Raw genomic sequence first — 23323 nt, forward strand, 5'->3', positions numbered from 1 at the left:
GTGGCTTCTCATCAACGTTACAGATTCAGTGCACTTGTGTGTTAAAATTTTTCACACCATAAAACAGTTGGTAAATGCATTATTTAGTTACTAAAAAAGACATGTAGAGTCAGACATTTGAGCAGTAAACTTCAGTGCTGTTGAGCAATTTTGGCTCCTGCAACTGAATTGGGCTTTAATGGAAGGCCATGCTCAATGTTGAAAGCTTTGTTGAAAGTTAGTTAACTTTGTTCTAGTTCAAGTTCCACAGTAGCTTTTTAACTATTAAAGGTTTTTTTTTTTTTTAAGTCAGACTTTTTGCCATGTTCATGATGAGTTCTTCACAAGTAACACATATTTCTGATCCAAACACAGATAAAGAGACTTACAGTACATCTCCCTTTGTGACCTAAAGACAAATGTTTGGGCAAACTCAATTTACTCAAGAATAAATCATTTATCCTTTGCATCAGCAAATTTACTTTTCATGGGAACTGATGACCGCAGCAAGAGGTTGCATCACTATTAACAGATTAAACTATTTCACCACATCCCTGCACTATTTGATTGTAGCAGATGCATTTTGAGTCAGGTGTCTCAGGAAAAACTGCTTCTCAGCAGAGTGAATGCTACATAACATATCTTAAATGACCAAAAACATTCTTTATATTTCAGAAAACCGATGGAAGAGGGACAAATGAGACATTTTGTCAGCCGACTGCTAACTACCAAATATGGACAGATAATGGCTGTATGCCAATACCCTTCTCAAACTATGCATGAGAGATATTTTCCGATATCTTTCAGTGTATGAGTGCTTCATTTACTTCTGCCATCAATTCAAGTTTTCCAGTGTCTGGGTTTCAACCTCTCTGCATGTGCTGTCCTGTTTTTAATCACCACCCCCTGCAGCAGCACGAGGGCCTCAAACCTGCACTGTCCTGCTTCTAAACTTCTGACAAACACCACTAAAATCAAAGTAAGCATAGAGAATCATGTGTCAACAGCAGAAACAGCAAGTAGCTGAAGTAATGAAAGCCTTTTTTAGCTATTGTATGCATTGTAGAAGCATGAATAGATAAGTGAGATTCAATAAGGGATTTTTGTGACATAAGACAAAGCTGCTCGTAGTCTAAATGTACTTTTATTAAAAAAGATTTTCTGGTGTGATGTTTTTGAAAATCATCTTTTTCCTACATTTTCATGGGAAGGGCTTAACAAGCTCTGACCATGACTGTTACAGCCCTCTGTTTGAGCTCTGCTCAGTGCTGCATTCACCTCTCACACGACGTGCTGCAGCAGGCAGGTTTATCTTTAAACCAGATAATGACCCCCAGCAAACAAGAGGGAGTTGATTGTTGGCAAACTTCTCTGTCTAATCCGTTTGATATCCAGCTGCCAAAACCTTGAATTACCACCATGAAGCCAGCACCAAATTATGTCACTGACTGCAAGTTTTCATAATTTCAAAGAGGTTTCAAATGTTACTGAACACCCAGGCCCTGTTATGAAGCAGGATTAGAAATGATAGTACAACTGTTCAACTGTGCTCAGTCAAGACTCTTTTAAATCCAGGACATGGACCAAAATCAAGAAAGAGGCTGTTCTTTTTAATTCAATGCTGATCCGGCTAGCTCAGGAACCTTTGTGAAAAAGCACCAAAATAACAGCAACACAGGGCACAACATGCTGTGGAAAAAAAACAACAACCCAGACCTTTTTGGTTTAATAAAATAATTTCAGATGTACAGGAAATCCAAAACTGTACTCTGAAAGTCTTGCAAAATCAAATGAAAAAAAAATTCAAAGCAAAAATTCTAAAATATCTAATGAAGTCAGCAGAGCGGTCTCATTGTGATCTGCTCTCCTGGTGATGTAAAAATACATAAACGGTGTGAAAAATACTCAACACTCATGTATATGTTGGTCCATTCATCTGTGTACAGGAAAAGCCCTGGCATGTGGCTCCACAGCGCATCAACATCCTTTACAAAGACGGCTGCTTTAGACCGTCTTCTCAGTTTGCCAAATGTCCAAACTGTTCAGTCTTTAACTTGATCTTCAATTCTCCGGAAAACTGCGAGGAAATTCTTCCCTCCATTTCTCTGTACTTTCTTTCCTTCCTCCGTGCAGGTACCCAAACGACTTATGATGATATCACCAACCTGTCAAAATAACCAGTGTATGATGAAGCTCATAGCTTTGCAATTTGTGCAATTATATCTATAAAAATTATATCTAGTTGTCTAAATCTTGGTAGTGAAGCAAATCTACACATTGTTTGAAATGCAGAATTCTTCCTTTCATCAGAAGATATGGACTGATTCCTTTTCTTTCTCCAAATTCTTTAATAGAGCAAAACTATTTAAGGTAGCATGCTGTCTATATGGTGTGCTGTGTAGATTAGCAACCATTTAAAACAGATTTAAAAATAATCACAGACCAATGTGTGAAGTTTCTTACTCTGACCATTTTTCATTCATCGTTTCTGGCAAAAGCCAAAATAAGGCTGCCTTGTTTTCTTAATTATGCCAAATGTTCTTTGAAAGAATTTCAACTCAAGTGTGACTTCTTTTCCTCCACTCCACTTACAAATCAACCTAACATATTTTTAACATGACCTGCAAACATAGACATGCAAAGCTGCACATCAGCGTACCAGCTCTTCATCGGAAACACGTGCAAACAGTGGATGTTCAGTGAAGTGTTTCACCATCCAGAGGTGTACTTCCTCAACATCTGTGATGGTGTACACCAAACCCTGACATGACAAGACAAACAAAGAGAGGTTATTAACACAGTTCTGGGAAAACAACAAGCTTCCCTGCTGACTGAAGCTTCATAAATAAGTCAAAATGTAACTGCTTCATTTATCATGAAACTGATGATTTTCTGGATTCAATATTCTTTTCATAGCATCCAGCTTCTAAGTGAAGTGGTTTATTTCACCACCTCTGCAGAGCAATGGTCAAGATAAAAATAACCCACAGACAACACAGAGGGTAATCACCTATGTCAATGTAGTTTGCTTTTGCAGAATGGACAGATAACATTACTAGAACAGGGCTTTCTTAGAAAACTCAGCAATGGCACACATTTCCACATCATGCATATCAGCCAGTATGATTTTTTTTTTCATCCAGAGAAGTCACAGTCGTGTGCCTGATGTCTTTCTCAGAGGGACTATTATTCAAAAAGGTATTAACAATGATCTGTGATCAGTGTTTGTGTGAAGCTGCCTCTTTAACTGAGTGTTTTTTGACAGCTTTCACACCCACCAGTACACTCATGGCAGCGTGCCAATGCTTAAGGCCAATTTAGAGCTTACACACTCATACACATGCACGGGAATACGCATGCATCAATGCACACAGCAGAGGAAAAACGATAAAGCCAAATTTAGACACAAGCCTTTCATTGTTCCCCCAAAACCTCCATCGGCGCTCACGCCCTGTTCCTGTGTCCCTCTGTTGCTCTGACAGGCAGCAGCAGCTGGGTGTGTGCACAAGTCAACCATTTGCAGAAAGCACTGTTTGCTCAATTTAATTCAGTGAATTGGAGGATTTCTCTATACTGCAATCAATGGGACAAACGGGGGAGGGGGTTAGGCATTCTGTTTTCCAACAAATATAAGATATTCAGATTTTTCAGTGCTGTTTAGCTCATAAAGTAAGTTTCTTTTATCATGTGGGTGATAGAAAAAGTCAAACTTTAAAGAATACATAGGTGAAACTTTAATCTCTGGATTGTTTAAAAACTCATTAGTAGAGTCAGCTGTGTGCTTTTTTGTGAATAGTTGTGAGTGAAAAATGATGATGCCAAAAGCAATTATTTTGCTAGGGCAAGCTGATTTATGTTTCACCTAAACAGATTGACTCCAGATGATTTTGGCAAGATCAAGCTCACTTTTTACTTTACAACACCCAAGATGGTCCTCAATGTTTCAGAGTAATAAAACCATCCAGATTGTGTTTTTTTTTTCTTCATCTTTGGTTCAAAGTTACATAGGGAAGCAACAAAAAATTCAGTAAACACTGTGAAATATTATAATGATGAGAGCTGCTATGCTACATTCAAAGAGACAGCTGTTTTTTGTTATTCTTTAAGAGAATGAATGAATCAAGTTTTTTACACAATACTTTTCAGAGACTAAGTTATATACTAATGGGATATTCGCATATTCTTAAACTGGGGGTTATCTAAAGCTGTGTTTAGAAATATAAATTTAAAAGAATAATTTATACACATACCCCAAGTCTCAGGGTATAGGCGTACTCTGCCAACAATGTGGAGCTGATGATCCTCCATTTGTGCTTGGTCTTCTTAAAGTGAGGATCAGGGAAGAGGAAGAACATCTTACTGAGCTACACGACACAAAAAGAAAAAGTACAGTGAGCACAAAGTGAAACTCTATGAAACTAAATGAACTATTACTTCTTATGCATGAGATCAAACTTAAAAGGTTACCTTTTATTTATCTTCTTTGTTAATTCAGTGCTAAAATAGATAATTATCATCTCTTAAATGTGGCCTTGATTATATTTTGTGGTAAGATTCAGGAGCTGTGGATTGCAAAACTGGAATTTCCCTCCTTGATTTTTTCTTTCCATAAAGATCTCTGTGTCTCTGTTTTTGACAGGACGGCTCCATTGATATTAGTCTGGCTGATACATTAAAAACCATCCCAGTAACTTTTTATTAGTTAAAATAAATAATGTCAAGTATAGACAGAAAGATGTGGGCTTGATCACTGGGGATTGCCCTTAGCCCTGGGGGCTTTGTCAGTGCTGATGGAAGATGGAAAAATGTTCACACTTTGAATTATTTTCAGGTTACAAAACATACTGCAAGGGTGGGGGGAAAAGTAGCAGGCCTTTAGAGTTTGCTGCTTCAACACTTGGTGCATGTGAGGAGGATTGTAATTTGATTTTGAGTACTTGTCTGGTTGGTTGCTTCCTATTTTTCAGCTTTGTAAATCCTGGTGGGGACAGTTTTTTTCATAACTATGAACAAGGGAGACAACTATAAGTCAAACAAGCAGGAGACTATCAATCCCTTGAAAATAAAAGGACTCAAAAGCTGCAGTCAAAACCTGATAGTAGAAAATCAAGCCATATTTTTGTATCAAAAGACACATAACATGAGCTCAGTGTTTTCGATCTCTGCTACAGACCTGAACTCAGGCTGGACAAGAATTAAAGAAAAGGGCTTTTTCACTATCAACAATAATTAAATGCATATTCTTTATGTAAGAGAGTGTCATCGCAGAATTTTGTTTTCATTTCTCTACTTATACTCAGTTGGGGGCATTTGAGGTGAAGATTTTTTTATACAGGGTACCTAAATTTACCCTGGTACACTAAGCCCACTGTGTAATCTAATGCGAGTTTTAAGAAGTCATAGATTACTGCAGCTAATTGGAACGGATAAATGCACTGCTCTATACTCAGCTGATACAATGCCTTGCGTGTCAGTCAATGACCCCATTGTTGGGAAATCCAGGATTTATTGAGCAATCCGTATAAATTAAAGCAGTCCATATGTTAAACATGAGGAAAGTAATTACGTTTCAGTCAGAAACATTCAAGCTGTTATACTTATTGCCTTGGCTGTGCTTGTACAGACTGTCAGCTTTCAGTGAAGGTTATTGCAGGCCACACCAGATGAGCTGTCAAAAGACCAGAGGCTTTTTTCAAATACGAGCTGCATACAGATTAAATATCCTTTACTTTTTTCATTTATAGCAGTACAATAACGGTCAGTGCATCCAAAAATACACATCTTGCTGTACTCTTAGACCAATGGGTTTTGGCTTTTAAAGAAGGGGATGACCTGGTATTATTTACTTACTTTTCAACAGGTCCATTTTCCCCACAGGTCCCTGATCACTCAAAGTGAGTCTACCTGTGCCTGCATGGCCAGTGTGGAGCTCCTGAGTATTTTTTCTCAGCCCAAACTCAATCCTTTGTCTTCATTTTGATTTTGTTTTGCTTCTAGTAGTATGTTTTGAGTATGCACTTTAAAGGGTTTGGGTGTAATTGTTTTCAATTAGGGCAGGACCAAGAGGTGCTTTAAAAGAGCACCCACCATTTTTATTGTGCTCACAATAGTGATGAATGGATCAACTGATTAAATAGTGAAGAAGAGATAGGAACATTAGGCCCCTGATGAAATTAAAAAAAGGACAGATGTTTCACAGATGTGAAGGTGCCTTTTGTCCTAAAACCTTTGAGCTGTATTGTTCCACTCAGGTGAACTTGATGACAATGAGATGGCTCTTATAACAATGTAAATACTGATAAGCCTCAGAGGTTCTTGGATCATACATTCTTCTGTCATCTCTGGAAACACAGCCAACAATTAGTAGCTAAATATGTGAGGGCTGGGCAATTAATCGAAAAACAAAAAGAGCAGACATTTCGAGCTTCTAACCAACATAAAGCTGCCATGTTGGTTTTTTTGGTCCCCCTTGTAATTCCTTCTCCTAATACACATCCCTTTAAAATACAGTACTGGCTGTGTAGTTTTTCTCATAGAAAAGTGAGGTCCCTTGCACAAGCCTGATGGCTTCTTGACCTCTCCTGGCACAATTTTTTATGCATATTCGATTTGATTTTATGTAATTCTTTATTGTGCAAACTAAATAAAAATAAACAAATAAATAAAATAGTTAAATGACAGCCAGCCAGGTGTTGCAAAGCGTAAAGGCTGCCAGAAAACCAGCAGAAGAAAAAGTAGCTACGTGATACTGTCCCATCCAGTCCGCTACACACAGTACGTTAAGATGCAGCTTAGGAAATCAGACTATGAGCTTAGTCAGAACGAGTTCACGCTATTAAAATGCACTTAAACAGTCTAATCAGACCAAGAACTGACTGAGCAGAGCTTGATCAACACACTTAGATAATATGATTGCTATCAGACAGGTAAGATTCAGCAGGACTCGGGAGGTCTTGGAACAGACGTGTTATGAACAATAACTCAAACTGAGCTGACAGCAGCTTGTACCCACCGAAAAGGAATTCTGTGTGTGTTTTTTGGACACACTTTGGCTAAAATAAGGATAACGTTGACCAACATCTAGTGAATTAATTTTTTGTAAGGTTAAGTTATTTTACACTAACACCACAAAACAAAAGTTAGTAATTTTGCTTGCAAGAAATAAAAGTTTATGAAGCTTATGAAAATGTGAAAAAAGAAAAACTTTTTTTAAAGGATTTTTTTTCATATTTTTGCAACATTTTTATTCTTGTTGATAGTTTTTTTTCAATTCTTTTCAATTTGCAATTTCTCTAAATAACCCTTAATTATTCATCTGTGTATGTCCATTTCAGTTACTTGTTTCAAAATTACGCAAATATTTACAGAATAAACTGAGCTGTGAGTGGGATAAATCCACATGAAACGAAATCAAGATAGAAGGTTTATCTTGCTTTTGATTTTTTTCCACAATAGCCCAGCCCTATTGTGAATTACCTCTGGCTATTTTCTCATGTTTTCCTTTCATCCCTCAGTTGCAGAGGGCAGTGGAAAAATCACATAATTGTGCAGTTCTGAAAAGATGTGTAAACTTTAGTTTTTAGAACCAGTCTAAACTGATGTAAAGTGCTGCTTTTGCATTTAAATAACTCATACTGCCCACCTCATTGCCTGTTACATTTCATAGTGCCTTATGTAGATTTACATACTACTAACCATTGTCCTGCACATTTTCGGAGCTCTGCGTTGCATCTTTTGTACCTATTATGAGTTTCATGTTCATTTCATGTTGTGTTTGTACTGTTTTGTGTTGTTTAGGATAATTTTTATCGATTGTTGAAGTGTAATTCCTTTTTGGATCATAATTATTTCCTGTTTTCCTTTTGTGTTCATTGTTTTACCTTTAACCAAAATATCAAAGCATATTCTTTGTAAGTGTAAAACTCACTTGCCAATAAACCTGGTTTTGAATTAATACTTTCAATAAATAAACAATTAATATGGACAACTAGTTCTTGGAGGTTTGTTGGACACACTATCCATCACATTCAAACTGTAGTCAGTTTTCTTCTTGTTCCCCCACCTTATTCAGCAAATTAATGTGAATATTAAATCTATAATAAAACACAATATAGACACACAACTATAATAAAGATTCAAACCCACCTGTCCTTTGGAGAAAAAGTTGGGGAGGTATTTCATGGCATTGCTGCGAAGGCAGGCAATGTTCTGGTATTTCCCTGGCTCAGAGGCACGCAGTGACTGAATTCGATCCTGAACATAGTCAGACACTTTAACTCGGATCTCCAGGCCCAGCATAAGTTTGTCTGGGAAAAGTGGAGATAACTCCACTGAAAGAAGTAGATGAGAGAAATAAAATACCAAAAAGGCGCAAAATGTTAAAAAAAAAAAATAAGTTTGACATACTGAGGTCTGATAAGTACCTAAAAGTCCCCCATATCCACAGCCAATGTCAGCAAATTCAACCCTGGAGGTCTTTTCATCAGAGGGACTTTTAGTGAAGAATTCTGGATACAGCTCGGACCAGTCCATCTTTTCAGGGCAGACAGGGCTGAGGAGGGGAAAGGGGAAGGGTTGTCGTTAAAAACATGAGCAGCTGACAGACAGACTGATGGTACAGCAGAATTTTGATATCCGCAATTTATGTATTTAAGAAAACAGCTAGTCATGTAAGCCACCTCTGATAAATATCTTACACTACCAAAACGTAATGATAGTACGACCATATGGTCAAGTGAGCTGATAACAAGGTGAACAACAAGCCCCATAATCACTGTATGTTGTATCAAACATGGACATCACTCACTAGTCAAACGAGTGATAAGCCATCGGGTTGGAGTGGGCTCGCTGTCTGTAATAACGCTTCTGCGGCATTGACGAACTCATGATGGATTAAAATACAGATGTTACACCAAAATACACTCGAGTTATTCGCGTAGTTTGTAACTAAACACAGATATCGACTTCAAAACGTGAACTCGTGTCACGCTGCTAGAAGTTTACTGCCGGCTGTGAGTCGCAAAAATTTTACGTCACACACATGCAGCGTGTATGACGTTGTTGACTTGGTTGCCAGGTTTGTTAAAAGTGAGCAGCCGGTTGCTAATTCAGTCCCGCTATCTCTACATTAGATATTCAAGCTTCCAAAATGTAAGCCAGGTGCTTAAAGGTATGTCTCCAGGTTAGGCTCACAAGACTAAAAGTGTCAGAAAATGTAGATTTACCCATATTACCTGCTGTGTAGCTTCAAATTCCTTTTTATATAATGTGATGGATGTTTTTATTGGGGTGGACCATTGGTTGCCAAGCAGACAGACAGACTGTTTTCCAAACAGCCTTACACTCATTCATATGTACCTACTACATTTAAATGCAGTGTTAAGTCAGCAGTGTGTGGTAGAAAGTATGCAGTAACTAATACAGTATGCAGTAGTCATATGCAGTGGGCAGTACCTGTCATAGTATGCAGTAAACATTTGGCAGTATGCAGGAATAATGTATGCAATAGACAGCATGCATTATGCAGTATGCAGTACCTACAACAGTATTATTTCATTTTTTTAAAAACTTATTTAATCAGGAAAGCTTCAGTAACATGAAAAATCCTTGCCAAGATATTAGCACATCATAGAACACAGTTAAACTCAAAACAATGACAAAATAAGATCAATTATCCAGTGTATCATCAGAAAAAAGCAGCCAACAAAGCTTTTACAGCCTGATGCATCATCTTCAAAGTAGGCAGTACCTACAGTATATACAATAGGCAGTAGGCAGTACCTAGCAGTTAGGGAAACAGCCTAAAGCTATCAAACCTTTTGCTATGGGCTACCACCCGCTTTGTATGAATGGGGTTGGTAGTAAAGTACTATCCACTGCTTTTGAATTTAGTGAGTAACATGACTGCTCTTTTTTTTAATCTGTTTTGTTGTAAGATACACTAGTTTTCAATTTTAGAAAGCAGCAGTCCACTTGATGAAAACCCTGCTTCCATAATATTCATGTATGGCCTAGAAAAAATAATATGTGTAACCAGGGGGGTTTTAGGTCTTTTGTGACTCGCAATTTATATTAATGCTTATGGTGTGTCACTTTTAAGTCAGTCACTTTGCATCTTGCATTTGGGACCTTTTTGAGGCATGGACGAGTCTGCAAACCCTCTTTATCTGGGGCCACACTATCTACTCTTGCCCGTTATAGTCTAAAGGCAGGTTTGATTGATTCTGTGTTAAAACTACACAGCTTGTGTTTTGGTCTCATACTGCAGTGATCATTTTACTTTTCAATTCTAGTATCCTTCTCTCCTCACTCTGTTAAGACTGTAGTGAAACATTATGTTCTCCTCCCCCTGTGAGACTATGTGAGAGGCTGGCTTATAGACATAGATGTTCTGATGATTTTTTTTTGTTTTTCTAAACTTTGGTTATTGCTTTGTTGGGTTTTTTGTGTTGTGTGATTTTCTGGAATAGAAAAACAAGACATAAATAACCAACTTATTTTGATTCTTGAACTATTTTTGGGAATTGACTGACACTTCAATAGCATGTCATTTATTTAACTGTTGTGAGATAATTCAAAAGCAATATGCCAGAAATCAAATCAGCATAAATTTCATTACATTTCATTTATTACTTTGCATTTTTTGCAAAAGAAAAACAAAGTTTTCCCCTGTATCAATAAATATTTTATTTTAAAAAATGAAAACGTGACAAAACAAAAGACTTTCACTTTAAAGGGGCTGTGAGGACTGTCTTGCAAAGCTAATTTTTTCAGGATAAAGACTCAGTTTTCCAGGAGCGCTTGCTCAAAAAAGAAAAAAAAAAAGAGAAAAAAGAAAGAGATTGTTTTCAGCAGAGAAATACACAGAACCCCCTACTCAATGCCAATCTCTGCCAGCTGGTGCGGTATTGTCACAGGAACTTCGACATACCTTAAATCACTAAGCCCCTGACCGACGTGATCGGGAAGCTGAGAAATAGCATTTAATAATAAACTGTTCTGGCGCTGATAATCTTATTATAAAATGTGGATTATGATCCAGCATGTATCTAGAGGTGAGGCTTTTTCAAGATTGCTTAGAACGTCCTCACAGCCCCTTTCATGGTTAATTTTAGAAAACTGTGTCATATAATTTTTTAAAGTCTGAGTTAAAATTTGCCATGTTGTGGCTTAACCTCAGAAACATGTTGAATAGATCAGAGAGGAATGAGTGACCAGTCATTTCACCATCAAACACTCAATCAAATTAAAAAATAAATAGAAAATAAAATAAAATGAAAAACTATTGTGTGGAATTTTTGTGGGTTTTAAAATCTATTCAAATCTTAAAAAAAGCTTTAAATTCAAAAGTCTTGTTTTTAGTCATACTTTCCTGTGTATTTCTTCAGAAACCCAATTAAAACTGCAAACTTCTCCCTTTACCCAAATACCAAAACATTTTTTGTGCTCCACATTGAGCTCAGGAAGATTATGCATTAATAAAGAAAAACAACATTTAAGACTACAATTTCATTGGCAGTGTTACTGTGGTAGATTAGGATCATTATTTAGATAATCCCATTCTTCACTTTGATCTCCTCCTTTTGCATTAGAGCATTTCTGTCTGAGTGAGCGGGCCTCATACTGTAGTCACTCTCATGACCACCTCTTGGCTGGCAGGCTGCAGGTTGTTTGGTCTTAAATGGCTGAGGATGTGCAGAATAGCGTAGCCACAGTGGTGATGGACAATAGTCCTGATGTGTCGACTTGTCCTCTGTGCACTGTCTGTGACGCTGTGAGAAGAGCTCCTCTCCACACGACCAGCGCCCTTACTGCTCACACTGATGGGGTCACCCAAGTCCTTTGCTTTCTCATAATTCAGCACTTTCCACTGCTGGTTCACTGCCTGCCAGCGCTTAAAGATCCGGTAAACAGACGATCCTTCATGGATTATAAGGCCTGGGAATAAAGGACAAAGGGAGGGAGGTAGGGGGTAGGAAACCAGGTTTACATATAGACAAACACTTGTTTGTTTCAATGAGAATCAGCAAGTGTTTAATGGCACAAGAGGTGTAGAGCTGCAAACTACCATTACTCAAAAATAAAAAGATTAAATTCACAGGACTTGTTTGTGTTTTGGACTCATGTTTTGTTCGAGAAACACGTGTCAGGTGAAATTCTCTCAGAGTAAATAGAAAGGCAGAAACAAAACAAGTACACTTGCGCAAAACAGATATAGTATTTAATTTGTGTTTTGCACTTACAGTAAAAGAATACTCATGTGGCAATACTGAGATTTTATTAGCCCTGTTCACTGTATGGTCTATGTTTTTTAGTGTTGGTTTTGTCTTATCTGGTCATGAATGCAAAACACTTAGAGACTTGTCTGCCAGTACCTCCAGCATCTAGATACTTTCAATGGAACATGCCACAAAAAATCAGAATGGTTCTGGTTTCCATAAATGACTACATGATTCAAAATAAAAATCACCTTTGTTTGATGAGCTCTATTTCTTTCTACAGTGCAATATAAGCGTTAAATTTCTAGTTTTGGTAACATCAATCATTGCTAGGCGCCGCCCTGTTGGCTATGGCTGCCTTTTGCAGCAGCTCTCTCTTCTTTGTCTGTTTCTTGTAATTTTGTAATCTATTTTCTTATGGACCTTATTGCACTTTCTATACACTTTTTTACTTTTGTTTTCTTGATTGCTGCTGTGACTTCAATTTCAATGTACTTGTTACAATGTTACTTGTTTCCTGAATTTCCCTTTGGGATAAATAAAGTATTTTTCATTTCATTTCATTTTCATTTCATTTCAATGACAATAAAGTTCTATTCTATTCTATTCTATTCTATTCTATTCTATTCTATTCTATTCTATTCTATTCTATTCTACTCTAACATCAACTGTTCAATGGAGAGTTAAAATCTGGTTTGGCAAAAGGAGCTGTTTTGGCTTTTTAATGATCTCCTGTGTTTTTTAAGGATCTATCATCAGGACTTTTTACTTTCAAAGGTTGTAATTTTTCTATCAAACACATCTGTGCTTTGTATTGGATGCTCTTTGCTGTACATTGAGCATTAGCATGGTAATGACATAACTGTGAGCATGTTAGTGCCCAGACACTATTCTCAAAGCCCAGCTTCAAGTTTAGTTTCACAGAGCTGCCTGCAGGGCTCCAGCCTGTTATTCTGGTTAATAAGGTGTGTAAAAGATGTGTTAATTGAAAGCCAAATTGGAAACACTCGATTAAGGGATCTTAAATTTACTCATGATTTCCATGCTGGTTTCCTGAGTATTTTTTAATCAGGTGCTAATTGAAGGGAAAGATTTGAATGATTGACCTCCATAGAACTGCTTTATTGTTAAGCCCATAAAACATCCCAGATTTATTGTAAGAGGCTATATATTCACCCCACAAACAAGATCAAGACCAAGATCAAGAGAGAACATGAGACAAGACCAAGACCCTACATTTCAAAGATAATCATCATGAAAGTGAACAAATTATCTTATCTAGTTTGCTAATAAATTAATGTTAAAGCAACAAATGAGGCCTCTGTACTTCTGTTTTCGAAGAACCTTAACGAAACAAGTTCTGTAATCTTATCAAGGATATTCTTTACATTATTGTGAAATATACTTTCACAATAATGTTATTGCCAACTATTTTTGCTGGCAATGTTTCTTGAATTGGTGTCTTTTTCTTGATTGAAGAAACTTACTGTGTGTACATTTTTCTAAATTAGCTGTGTGCACTCATGAGTTTTCATCCTGCCAAGTGTTTCTGTTTGCTTGTTGATTTACAGATAAACTTCTTATGGATTTGGAAACCAAACTTAATTACAGACGAATTTGCGGACATCTCTGGTCTCAAGCAAGTCACTCAATAAGAAAACACTGAGAAGGATGGGACTGTAACCAGGGGGGTAAATATCTGACTAAAACTAAGTTGAAGATATCTCTTGTCTTCTTGGGAGGCAGTTTTCCTTGTTACCACAGTAATGTTGTAGAAAAACAGTCCCTTAGTGGTGGTATTCACTGGTACTGATTAAAAATTCACAGTATAACCAGTGAGTGATACTGACTGAAGACTGAGCAAAAATGCTGTGGATGTGTTAACTCAAAGTCCCCTTCCAAAATCCTTTCATATCATATTACATGAGATATGTTAAAACAAACCACCTGTGATCAGTCATGACACAGCAGCCGCAGAGTGAGTCTTACCTATACAAACCATATCCATGAAGCCGTACATGCCGTAGCAGATCTGGAAGAGAAGATCTTGCCGCTGCCATTTGGCTGAGGGACTGAGCGATGACCACACTAACCAGGAGATACTGGCAATGAGGAACAAGGAGCCCAGGATGATAGCTGCAATCTGCACCTTTTCAATCACAGTCAGAGAAATTCCCTGCCACTAGAAAACAGAGGGAGACAATAAAACATAGAGTGAAACAATGCAATCATGTAGGATACTATAATAGTTCAGGGTTTGTTTTTAAAATGAAATTCAAACTGCTAAAATAAAGTAACCCCCATAAAGACATAATTTTATCTTACTACGTATAGCTAGTGTTTATTCTTAGTATCACCTAACCATACTGTGTTGTATTCTAGTATTGTATCATATCGTAATCTATGCTATTGTATTGTGTTCTATGATATTGTTTTGTTTATTATTGTATGGTAAGGTATGGTACGGTATTGTATCATATTATATTGTGTCATGTAAGTTTGCATCATACTATATTGTTCCGTGCTGTGTTGTGCCATAGCCATCACATATTTGGCTGACAGCTAAACAGTGTTGCTCTCCTCGCCCTGAATCTTCTGGATCTGTTCCTCTTCAGGGAGATAATAAAATTCAGGACATAGCATATAATATAATGTTATAATATTCTCTGTTTTGCCCAAATCAAGTTGTATCATTTAATATGTCATTTAAATCAGCTGTAAAAATGCCCTGGCAGCATGGTTAAAACTGCTTATGGATGTTTTTATTTATTTATTTATTTATTTATATATTTATTTATTTATTGTCACTAGCTTTGATTCGCTCTGGGTTTCTGTACTCAGGGCTTTTTTTACCGTTTTAAGTCATGGACAAAAAACATTCAGTCACTACACAGCCTCATTGAGCCCTTAACACAAGCAATAAAACCTATAATGAAAACACACTTTTATGATGTCTATTCAGAGACTGTAAGTGAATGAAAGAGGGAGCATTTCATCTGACAGTGTTCCAGCATTCAGAGACTGGAATCATCCATCCACACTGTCCATGTGCCACGCACTTAAGTCAAATCAGTGCAAGGTCTTTGAATTGTGTTCTGGGCATCTTCCTTATTATTCCTCGACACTTTCCCCCTCTCCATTTGTCCATGTAAAACTCTATCAATGGCCCTGGGATGGGCAGCTAGCTATTTATCTCCCAGCAGTAATCTGGGGCTAAAATATAACTTTTATTCTTTTCTGGGTTTTATTCACATGGTTTGTTTGAATATTTGCAACCTAATGAATCTTGTTTCCAAAATGCATTTAAAGATGGATACACAGGGGAGAAGAAATGGAGTGAGGGTTTTTACCTGCAGAGGGTTTTTAGTGCTGATGGCTAGGACCTGGTACTTGAAGTAGCAGAGCTCACAGCTCCAGGAGCCTCTCTCACTGATCCAGCGGATAAGGCAGGACTGGTGAGTGCAGCGCACAGAGCCGGCACAGCGACAAGGGCTCAATAACTCTCCCTGGAGGACACAAAACACAACTGCAATTGACACACAGCATTCCTAGAGGACAGTGGTGAGTGTTTGAAGTTTGTGTGTCTGCCATTTGGTTTTGTTTTGTGATTCCAAGAAAATAAAAGGATAAAGGATTTCAGTATCATTGCAGAAATAATTTTTAGTTATTTATTTAACAATGATTTATTATGAAAGTACCACCATTCAACCTGTGCAAACTGTGAAGCTCTCCCATGAATCCATTCAGAAACAAACCACTGGTCCTTTCAGCTTTCTTACTGATCTACATCAGCCTCAAATCTAAATATAAACATTTTGTCAGGCCATAGCTTCTTCATTTGGGTGAAATCTGGTCTGTCTTTGTTTCATCTGAATTTTAAAGAGTCTGTAAGTTATCTCTTGAGACTTCTCTGAGCCCTGTTAGTTGTTAGCAACAAAAGCTAAGGTGACAGCGATGAGATCAAAGATTTCACATCTCTACTACACTTGGTGTTCACTTTCCTTTCTAGCTGACTGTTATTTTTATACTTCTTTTGAATAAAGTGGGAAAAAAACAAGAATATAGGGCATCAATTTTTTTTCTTAAAAAAAGTATTAATTCTATTTTTTATGAATATTGTGTCAGAATGATCAAATTTTTCTCCACTAATTTCACTTTCACTTGGTTTGTTTCCTTGGTGTGTTATGGAACTGAATGAGCACTTCTGTTGATCTGTCACTCACAAATGAGTGTCATTTTCTGGCGGCTCAGTAGGCCTCACAGTATTATCTTATCTTATCTTATCTTATCTTATCTTATCTTATCTTATCTTATCTTATCTTATCTTATCTTATCTTAGTTAGTTAGCTGTTTGCAGCCATGTTTTTGATACGTTTGGAGTGACAATAAGCTCTTACAGAAACAATTAACTTTCTGCAGTGTATGCACATTTTTTTTGTTTTGGCCAAGTAGAGGATAAAATGAAGTGTATCTTTTATTTTATTATTTTTTTTAATAATGAAAGTGATTTTAGCACTATGTTATCTAAGCTAAACCTTTAGAGCTATGCATGTAACAAGCCAAAGTGTACATTTACATCTTGGGCACTTGAGCAACAGACATATAATGCATGAAACTTAATGAGGGTTTACTTTCTAGTTGATTTGATACAGTAGACAATCTGCAGCTAAACCAAATCACAGGACATCTGGCTCAGATTTGTGTTGTCAGTGTGAGACTCCCAGAGGCCCTAGTCCTGACAACACTCTCACACATCTACCTTTATTTCCCGTCTGACTCTGAGTGACGTACATGCTCTTTAATTAGTTAGATATCTGGAGGGGAGAGAAAACTGTCTGAGACGTCCACCAAAGCCTGACTCCTCAAGGTTGATTTTGTCTCGTAGAAGTGCTAAGACCTCTGTGTCTTTGAAAAGAAGAATGCAAAACAAACAACATCTGATGTTCTTCATATAAGACAGTTATTTATTCTGTACCGTGTGTCACCTTCATGTCACACAATGGTACCAGTGAAGGTTTGAAACTGTTTTTCATTTTTCTTTAAAATGACCTACTTTCTTGAATCCACCGCTGAGTCTCTTGATGTGGATATGACTTTATTGTTTAGTACTGTAAATACAAAGCCACTCCTGCCCCATAGTCGGCTCTAATCTGATGGGTCACTGCTCTTTTAAGAACACAGTTCATTAGTCGAAATCACTTTGAATTTATCCTTTATGTCCAAACAAAATTAGAAATTTCTAATAGAACTTGATATTGATTTGAAAATCTTTTATCTCCACAACATTTAAAACAGGATTTCTTCAAAGTGTATACCTAAAAAAAAACACTTAAATATATATATGAATTTTAAAATTATCCTTGGTAATTGTCATTTTGCAAACCAAAGATGTAAAAAAACATTTTTAAGGTATTCTAATTATAAGAAGATCAGCGCCACTGAAAAAAACAAAATTTTAGGGTTTGTGTGAATTGTTTGATCGAAACTCTTAATATCTGAGTTAATATATGAGTGAAAATAAGGCATAGTGAAGTTCTCATGAGACATTTATTCAACTGTAACCATCTAAACTCACTGTGCATCATGACAGTCATCCAACATGACAACAACGTGGTGCCATGCTTTGACGACACAAAGTGGTAACAACACATATTGAGTACAGTGGCTCTTATTGGAAAAAGATAATTATCTTTAAGCAAATTATCTATAATGGGTCAAACATTTCTTCCAGGCATGTATTTTTTTTTCTTTCTGTCCTTATCTCAGAATTTTGAGATTAAAAACAGAATTCTGACTTTAAAGATATTATGAATTCTATGAATGTGAGATTGATTTTTTTTTCTCCAGAATTTTGATAATAAAGTAAGAATTCTGCATTTGTTCAACTCACACTTTGTCAAGGATATGAGACCTAGATAGTAGAAATCGGCTGTGAAGCAAAAATTTTTTTATTATTTTTTTTTAAAAGCAAGGTTTTTTTTCTACTTGAAAATTGTTGTTTCTTTTTTTTCTGGGAAATCAAAAGAAACGCTGACTGCTTATCCTGCATGCAGCTGTCTAATCAGACTTTTACTGAAAACCTGAACTTTTTGAACCTTTTTTCAAGTCAATATGAAAACCTGTTGGCTAGGTGTCTGTATTGTTTCTATATTTTCAAAAAATTTTGCAATCAACATGTTTAAAGGAGCATGTAGCTAATTTTACACAACAAAATCCACATGCCAGTTGAAGAATTACTGCTCAATCATGAATACAGTTGAATAAAGCCATCTGTAGAAGCTCTGTCATATCTGAGAAAATAACCCTGATGATGTCAGAGTGATATAACAAGGGAAATCAGCTTGGAGACTGCACTTTTATTACTCACAGCCTGCACTGAAAAGGCAGACATTGACTTACAAAGGCAGACTTACAAAGAGACACCTTCTAGTTGTATTATGGGAAATGTCAGTTCATGTGTATGAAACTTTGCATACGTTGGTGACTAACGGGTAGGTTATCTTAGTCTCAGCTGCTGCAATTGTACTGACTTTTGTATAAATAGAAATACTGCACGATATTTTCAAAAACTGATGAACTCAAAATTTCCTGGAACATAATGGAGTTACTAGAAATTTACCTCATTCACCTCATTTAACTTGATGCACATGTGAGTTAATATTGATTCAAATAGCAGAGGAGTGATAAAGATGTCCTGGGGTTGACCTGCTTGAACTCACTGCCCTCAGCTGAGAAACACGTGGTGTAAGGCTTCATGAACCAGTGGGCCTGAAGTCCTGAAGTTTCTGCAAGCTTAGTGGACACCAATGTGCCAGGTTTAATAGTTGCCCTTCATGTTTGAACCCATAATACCTAAAATATGTAATCATACCTTCTCTGGCCCCTGGAAACAGATCCGGCACTGTGGGGATCGCATCCCACACTCTGACAGACTCGGGAGGGAAGATGCCTCTAGGCCTCCCCCTTCTCTTTCTCCCTGAGGTTTGGTTCCTTCCTCAAAAGCCATGCTGCGGGGCCAGGGGTCAGAGCCGTAATACTCCTCCTCATCATCCTGGTGAGAGCAGTTCAGGGGTGAACAACCACAGCCCCCTATAGCAAGTCCTCTTATCCTAGTCTGCGTGTCCCGGTCTGTCCCTGTGTCAGTCCTTCTGCTGGATCCGGATCTCATCAGTACTAGCACTTTAAGTTCATTGAAAAACATCCGGATCCGATACTTAAACATTCTTTAGCAGCTTTACAACAATGGCACAGCTGCTCCTAGAAACCCTCCTCAGCTTGGCTGCAGCAGGTCCATCATAAATAATTGTGTTTATGCTTTTTTTGTTATTATTTTGGTGCTAAAGCATTTTAATCCTTTACTCGTAGTTTTACTTAATAAAACAGATTTTGGTCAAAAAAGCATAGGAGAAATATGATAGGCTACCAGCTCAGCCCATAGCTCTTTGCATATCCTGTTGTTATAGCATGTGCACCACCGTCCAGCCAATGGGGAGGGATTATCTCTCGTAGATAGAGGCGTGCTGTTTCTGGACTCAATGGAGGCAGTAAACCATAAAGAGTGAAACACGAACATTAAAGTCTCAGGGGTCCGACAGCATGCTCCCATGTCCACATTTCCAGTCCAGTTGTTTGCTGGTAGCTTCCACGAGCCGAAAATGACTATCTTAAAGCGGCACGAGCTGCCCGCGAGGCTGAATGTTGGTGTCTTTTCTTCTTGAGGTGACTGAAGGGCGATTTTCTCTCGAGTTCCCCTTCTACCCACAGAGGGGTTGAATTACTGGAGATGAAAAACGAGCACTCTTTGTTGTCTCGAGGTGACATCCAGCATTTCTGTAATATCTTCTTCTTGGCTTTTGCTGCAGGTACATCAAACTGACTTTGTCCCACTCCCTTTCGCCTCGAGCTGGTCTGACAACCCGGCCAAAAAGTTACAGTCCAGCCGCGTTCAATACCAGAGATGGATCCTCGAACCCACAATAAAATGTGTCACGACTAGAAGCGGTGCTTCTTCATTTCCCAACCATCTTTGCGCCATAAATCAGGAAGAGGGAGGATGACAGATATGGTGTCCTCGGAAAAAATGAGCCCAGAGTAAACTGCATCCGTCCTGTTCTTCTTGGCTGTTAAATACAGCCCCACCTCTTCATCATCAACATCATCATCACCAGCGTCATGATCATTGTCACTTCTTCAGCGTGGCCCACTTAAGTCAGTGAAACAATACTTACTTGGCAGGCTGGTGCGACGTGTTTAGGAGATCCACGATGCTCAGACTTTTGACCCCAGTAGTAAGCTCGTGCATTCCGGTTGTAACTTGTGAAAACATCCCTTCTTCTGTGCGTTAAGCAGAAATGAGTCAAGTCTGAAGGTCTGAAGCAGTGGGCAGATTGAGGCTGCTGTCCAAGGTGCTGATAATCACGTGACTTTCAGACCACGTGCTGTTGTATTTACGGGCTGATGGAGAAAAAGCAACTAAACAAGAAACCCTGCGTTTTTGAACACAAACTTAAAGATTTGTATCTTAAAGGCGTCTTAAGTCAGAACTTACTATGAAGATACATTTGTATTCATCCATTTTTTAATCCATTCCAGCTGTCTCATTAAATAAAAGATATCTTTTATGTGAGACCCGAGAACAAACGAAGCTCACAAAACGAAAAAAATATACATAAAAGCACAAAATATAAGGAATAGATTTAGCCAGCAGCAGTAACTAGAATTAATGAACACACTAGACAATAAAACTTGCATCGTTTCAAGGAAAAAGAACGACTCTAATATGAGGACAGTTTGCAGTTCAAACTTAAAAGGTGGATAATACCAAAAAGTAGTTAAACCGAAATAAGTGTTTACACAGGGGTTAAAAAAGTTAAATTGGGTATGCTTTGATGATGAGCTCCAAATGAGTGAAGAAAAGAAGTTACAGTAAAACAACAGATGTTCTCTGTTTCTTAATTCAAAATTCATAGGCAATATAAAAGAAATGGCTCTTTAACAAGGTACTTGTGCATTCTAATATGCAATTGCTATGGCTCTTGTAAATACCACAACTTGATCATTTTATTTAGAAATATATTCTCAAACTAATGTTAAATGTTTTCTCCCTGCAATCAGTATGAGACAGATGCTTTATATTGAAAACAAAAATGGAGGTTGTATCTGTGACATAACCCATCCGTTACTGATAAGTAGATTTGAAGCCAAACATCAGCAGAATCCCAATAGGTGGGCTTCAAGCCTCCTTTCTTGCAGCTAAAGGGTGCCCACTCGTAAGTCAGGGGAGCTGTGTCTTGGATGGGGTCAAACTTGTGCTCTTAATATCTTCAAGTAACTCGTCCATTTTCTGCCGCTTATCCTGTTCAGGGTTGCAGGTGGCTGCAGCCTATACCAGCTGTCTTCAGGCAAGAGGTGGGGTACACCCTGGACTGGTCGCCAGTCAACCACAGAGCTCACAACCTGTCATGCACACACTCACATGTCTGGGCAATTTAGAATCACTAATTAACCTTATTAGCAGGTTTTTGAACTGTGGGAGGATGTCAGAATACCGAGAGGGAACCTATACGGGCACAGAGAGAATATGCAAAGTCCACAAAGAAAGGCTCAACTTGCCTGGTCAAGGATTTGAACTGGTGAACTTCCTGTTGTGAGGCAGCAGCCCTAACCATTGTGCCACTATGCAGCCCACGGCAAAGTTATATATAAAATATCCTCATACAGTGTGTGTCAGTGCTGTTCAGACCCAAGCTGTTTTTGAACAAGGACATAAATGTGTAAATATATTAATCAATGCTGTAAAAATCGCCTGTTTTTTAGGTGTGTATGTGGTTAACTGCCTTTCTGCTGCCAACCTCAAGTGGAATCTTGAAGAACTGTACCTTTTGGCATTGCCACATAGGCTTTTTTCTCAGGGCCAGACTTTGTTCCTTGTGTAAGCAGCACCAGACAGCAGGAGACACAAACCCAGGAAATTTCAATGGTCTCAGGTCTTCACAATGAGCTTCTCCTCATCCATGTTGGCTGACTTTCTGGGCCTCTCTTAACCTCTGACCTGTTCAGTCTTGGCCAGGCTCCATTAATCACAGGGTTTTGTTGATGTGGTTAGGTGAAACATAATCTGGCCTCATCACAGTTTTTTTTTAATGAAATTTGAAATAAAATAACAGGATCCTCAACTTGTTTTGTGACTGACTTCCTGAATGCCTTGACTCAAAAACGTGTACTAGTGTTGTAAAGTGTGTTCTTATTAGTGCAGTTTGAAGAGTAATCAGATGAAATGAAGTGAAAGGTTCAAAATGTCAAGCACACACCAAAGTGGGTTCTTAAAAGTGTGCACTTGAAAATGCAGTTTCAAATATGTACAATATGTCTATGATCAAAAACTTCAACGTGGACTCTTAAAAGTGTGTTCTTGAAAGGAGGGACACTTGAGTATTTGTGCATTCAAGTGCGCTTAAAAGAGTGCCATTGTTAAACCCTAATTCAAAAAATATTGAGACTCTGAAGCATGTCCATAGATGGTTCGTAACTCATTTTAACTTTAACTTCTTGTCTAATTGATAAAGGTGCAAACAACATGTGAAGTTTGTCATTGTTGAAAGACTAAATTTATATGAAATAGTTTAAGGAACTGGATCCCTATCAGTTACTTCATCTGTAGTCCTGATGTTGTGTACGTGGCTCATAGTCCTATTTTAGTGACACACAGTATGGGAAAATTAAAAACATCATAACCATTGCTGATATGAAAAATAACTTTTCTGTCAATTATAATTTATTGTTCTTGCTGCCCTGAACAATGAATTAAAACTTACTGCAAGTGTTTGGAGACTATTGTGTTTTTTGTTGTGTTGTTTGTACATTTTGTGGGATTTGCTTTTCTTGTCATTATTTGCATTTTAAAGGGCTGCATCTTAAAAAAAAAAATACAGCCACATGTAAAAATTATAATTCAACTGACAGAAACCCTAAATTTTTATGTGTAGAATGTAAGTGCATGAACGGAAATGATCCCAGTGCTTGTAAGTAACATTTTTTTTTAAGTTTTTAAGTTTTTGTTAATTTTATCATTATTATTTTATCATTGAAAAATACTGTAATTATCTATGTTTTCATGTCGAACTCGA

General features: G+C 37.6%; 2 protein-coding genes across 2 annotated transcripts; both read right to left on the bottom strand.

Moving 5' to 3' along the window:
• Positions 1–1692: 1692 nt before the first annotated feature.
• Positions 1693–9023, bottom strand: mettl1 (methyltransferase 1, tRNA methylguanosine). The gene is made up of 6 exons (XM_074672336.1): positions 8786–9023; positions 8403–8530; positions 8125–8309; positions 4230–4343; positions 2639–2740; positions 1693–2144 (listed from the first exon to the last, which is right to left on the bottom strand). Exons 1-6 carry the CDS (start codon positions 8863–8865, stop codon positions 2022–2024), a joined length of 732 nt encoding a protein of 243 aa, XP_074528437.1. The 5' UTR covers positions 8866–9023; the 3' UTR covers positions 1693–2021.
• Positions 9024–9812: 789 nt separating this feature from the next.
• LOC141787631 (E3 ubiquitin-protein ligase MARCHF9-like) lies at positions 9813–20604 on the bottom strand. The gene is made up of 4 exons (XM_074666224.1): positions 19069–20604; positions 15548–15703; positions 14187–14379; positions 9813–11916 (listed from the first exon to the last, which is right to left on the bottom strand). The coding sequence occupies exons 1-4, from the start codon at positions 19417–19419 to the stop codon at positions 11597–11599; spliced, it is 1020 nt and encodes a 339-aa protein (XP_074522325.1). The 5' UTR covers positions 19420–20604; the 3' UTR covers positions 9813–11596.
• Between the last annotated feature and the right edge of the window lie 2719 nt (positions 20605–23323).

The sequence above is a fragment of the Halichoeres trimaculatus genome, unplaced genomic scaffold (genome assembly GCF_033239565.1).
Source record: "Halichoeres trimaculatus isolate MK-OKI-2021-1 unplaced genomic scaffold, fHalTri1.1 fHalTri1_scaffold_1, whole genome shotgun sequence".
Classification (NCBI taxonomy): domain Eukaryota; kingdom Metazoa; phylum Chordata; class Actinopteri; order Labriformes; family Labridae; genus Halichoeres; species Halichoeres trimaculatus.

What these genes read in the sequence shown, in the direction of transcription:
- mettl1 (XM_074672336.1), bottom strand. Translation starts at nt 8,865, where the DNA reads ATGAGTTCGTCAATGCCGCAGAAGCGTTATTACAGACAGCGAGCCCAC. An exon ending in TGGATATGGGGGACTTTTAG is followed by an intron (nt 8,310 to 8,402) that starts GTACTTATCAGA and finishes TACTTCTTTCAG; the next exon opens with TGGAGTTATCTCCACTTTTC. An exon ending in GTGTTTCCGATGAAGAGCTG is followed by an intron (nt 2,145 to 2,638) that starts GTACGCTGATGT and finishes TTATTTTGACAG; the next exon opens with GTTGGTGATATCATCATAAG.
- LOC141787631 (XM_074666224.1), bottom strand. Translation starts at nt 19,419, where the DNA reads ATGTTTAAGTATCGGATCCGGATGTTTTTCAATGAACTTAAAGTGCTA. An exon ending in GTTTCCAGGGGCCAGAGAAG is followed by an intron (nt 15,704 to 19,068) that starts GTATGATTACAT and finishes TGTGTCCTCCAG; the next exon opens with GGAGAGTTATTGAGCCCTTG. An exon ending in CATGGATATGGTTTGTATAG is followed by an intron (nt 11,917 to 14,186) that starts GTAAGACTCACT and finishes CTTTATTCCCAG; the next exon opens with GCCTTATAATCCATGAAGGA.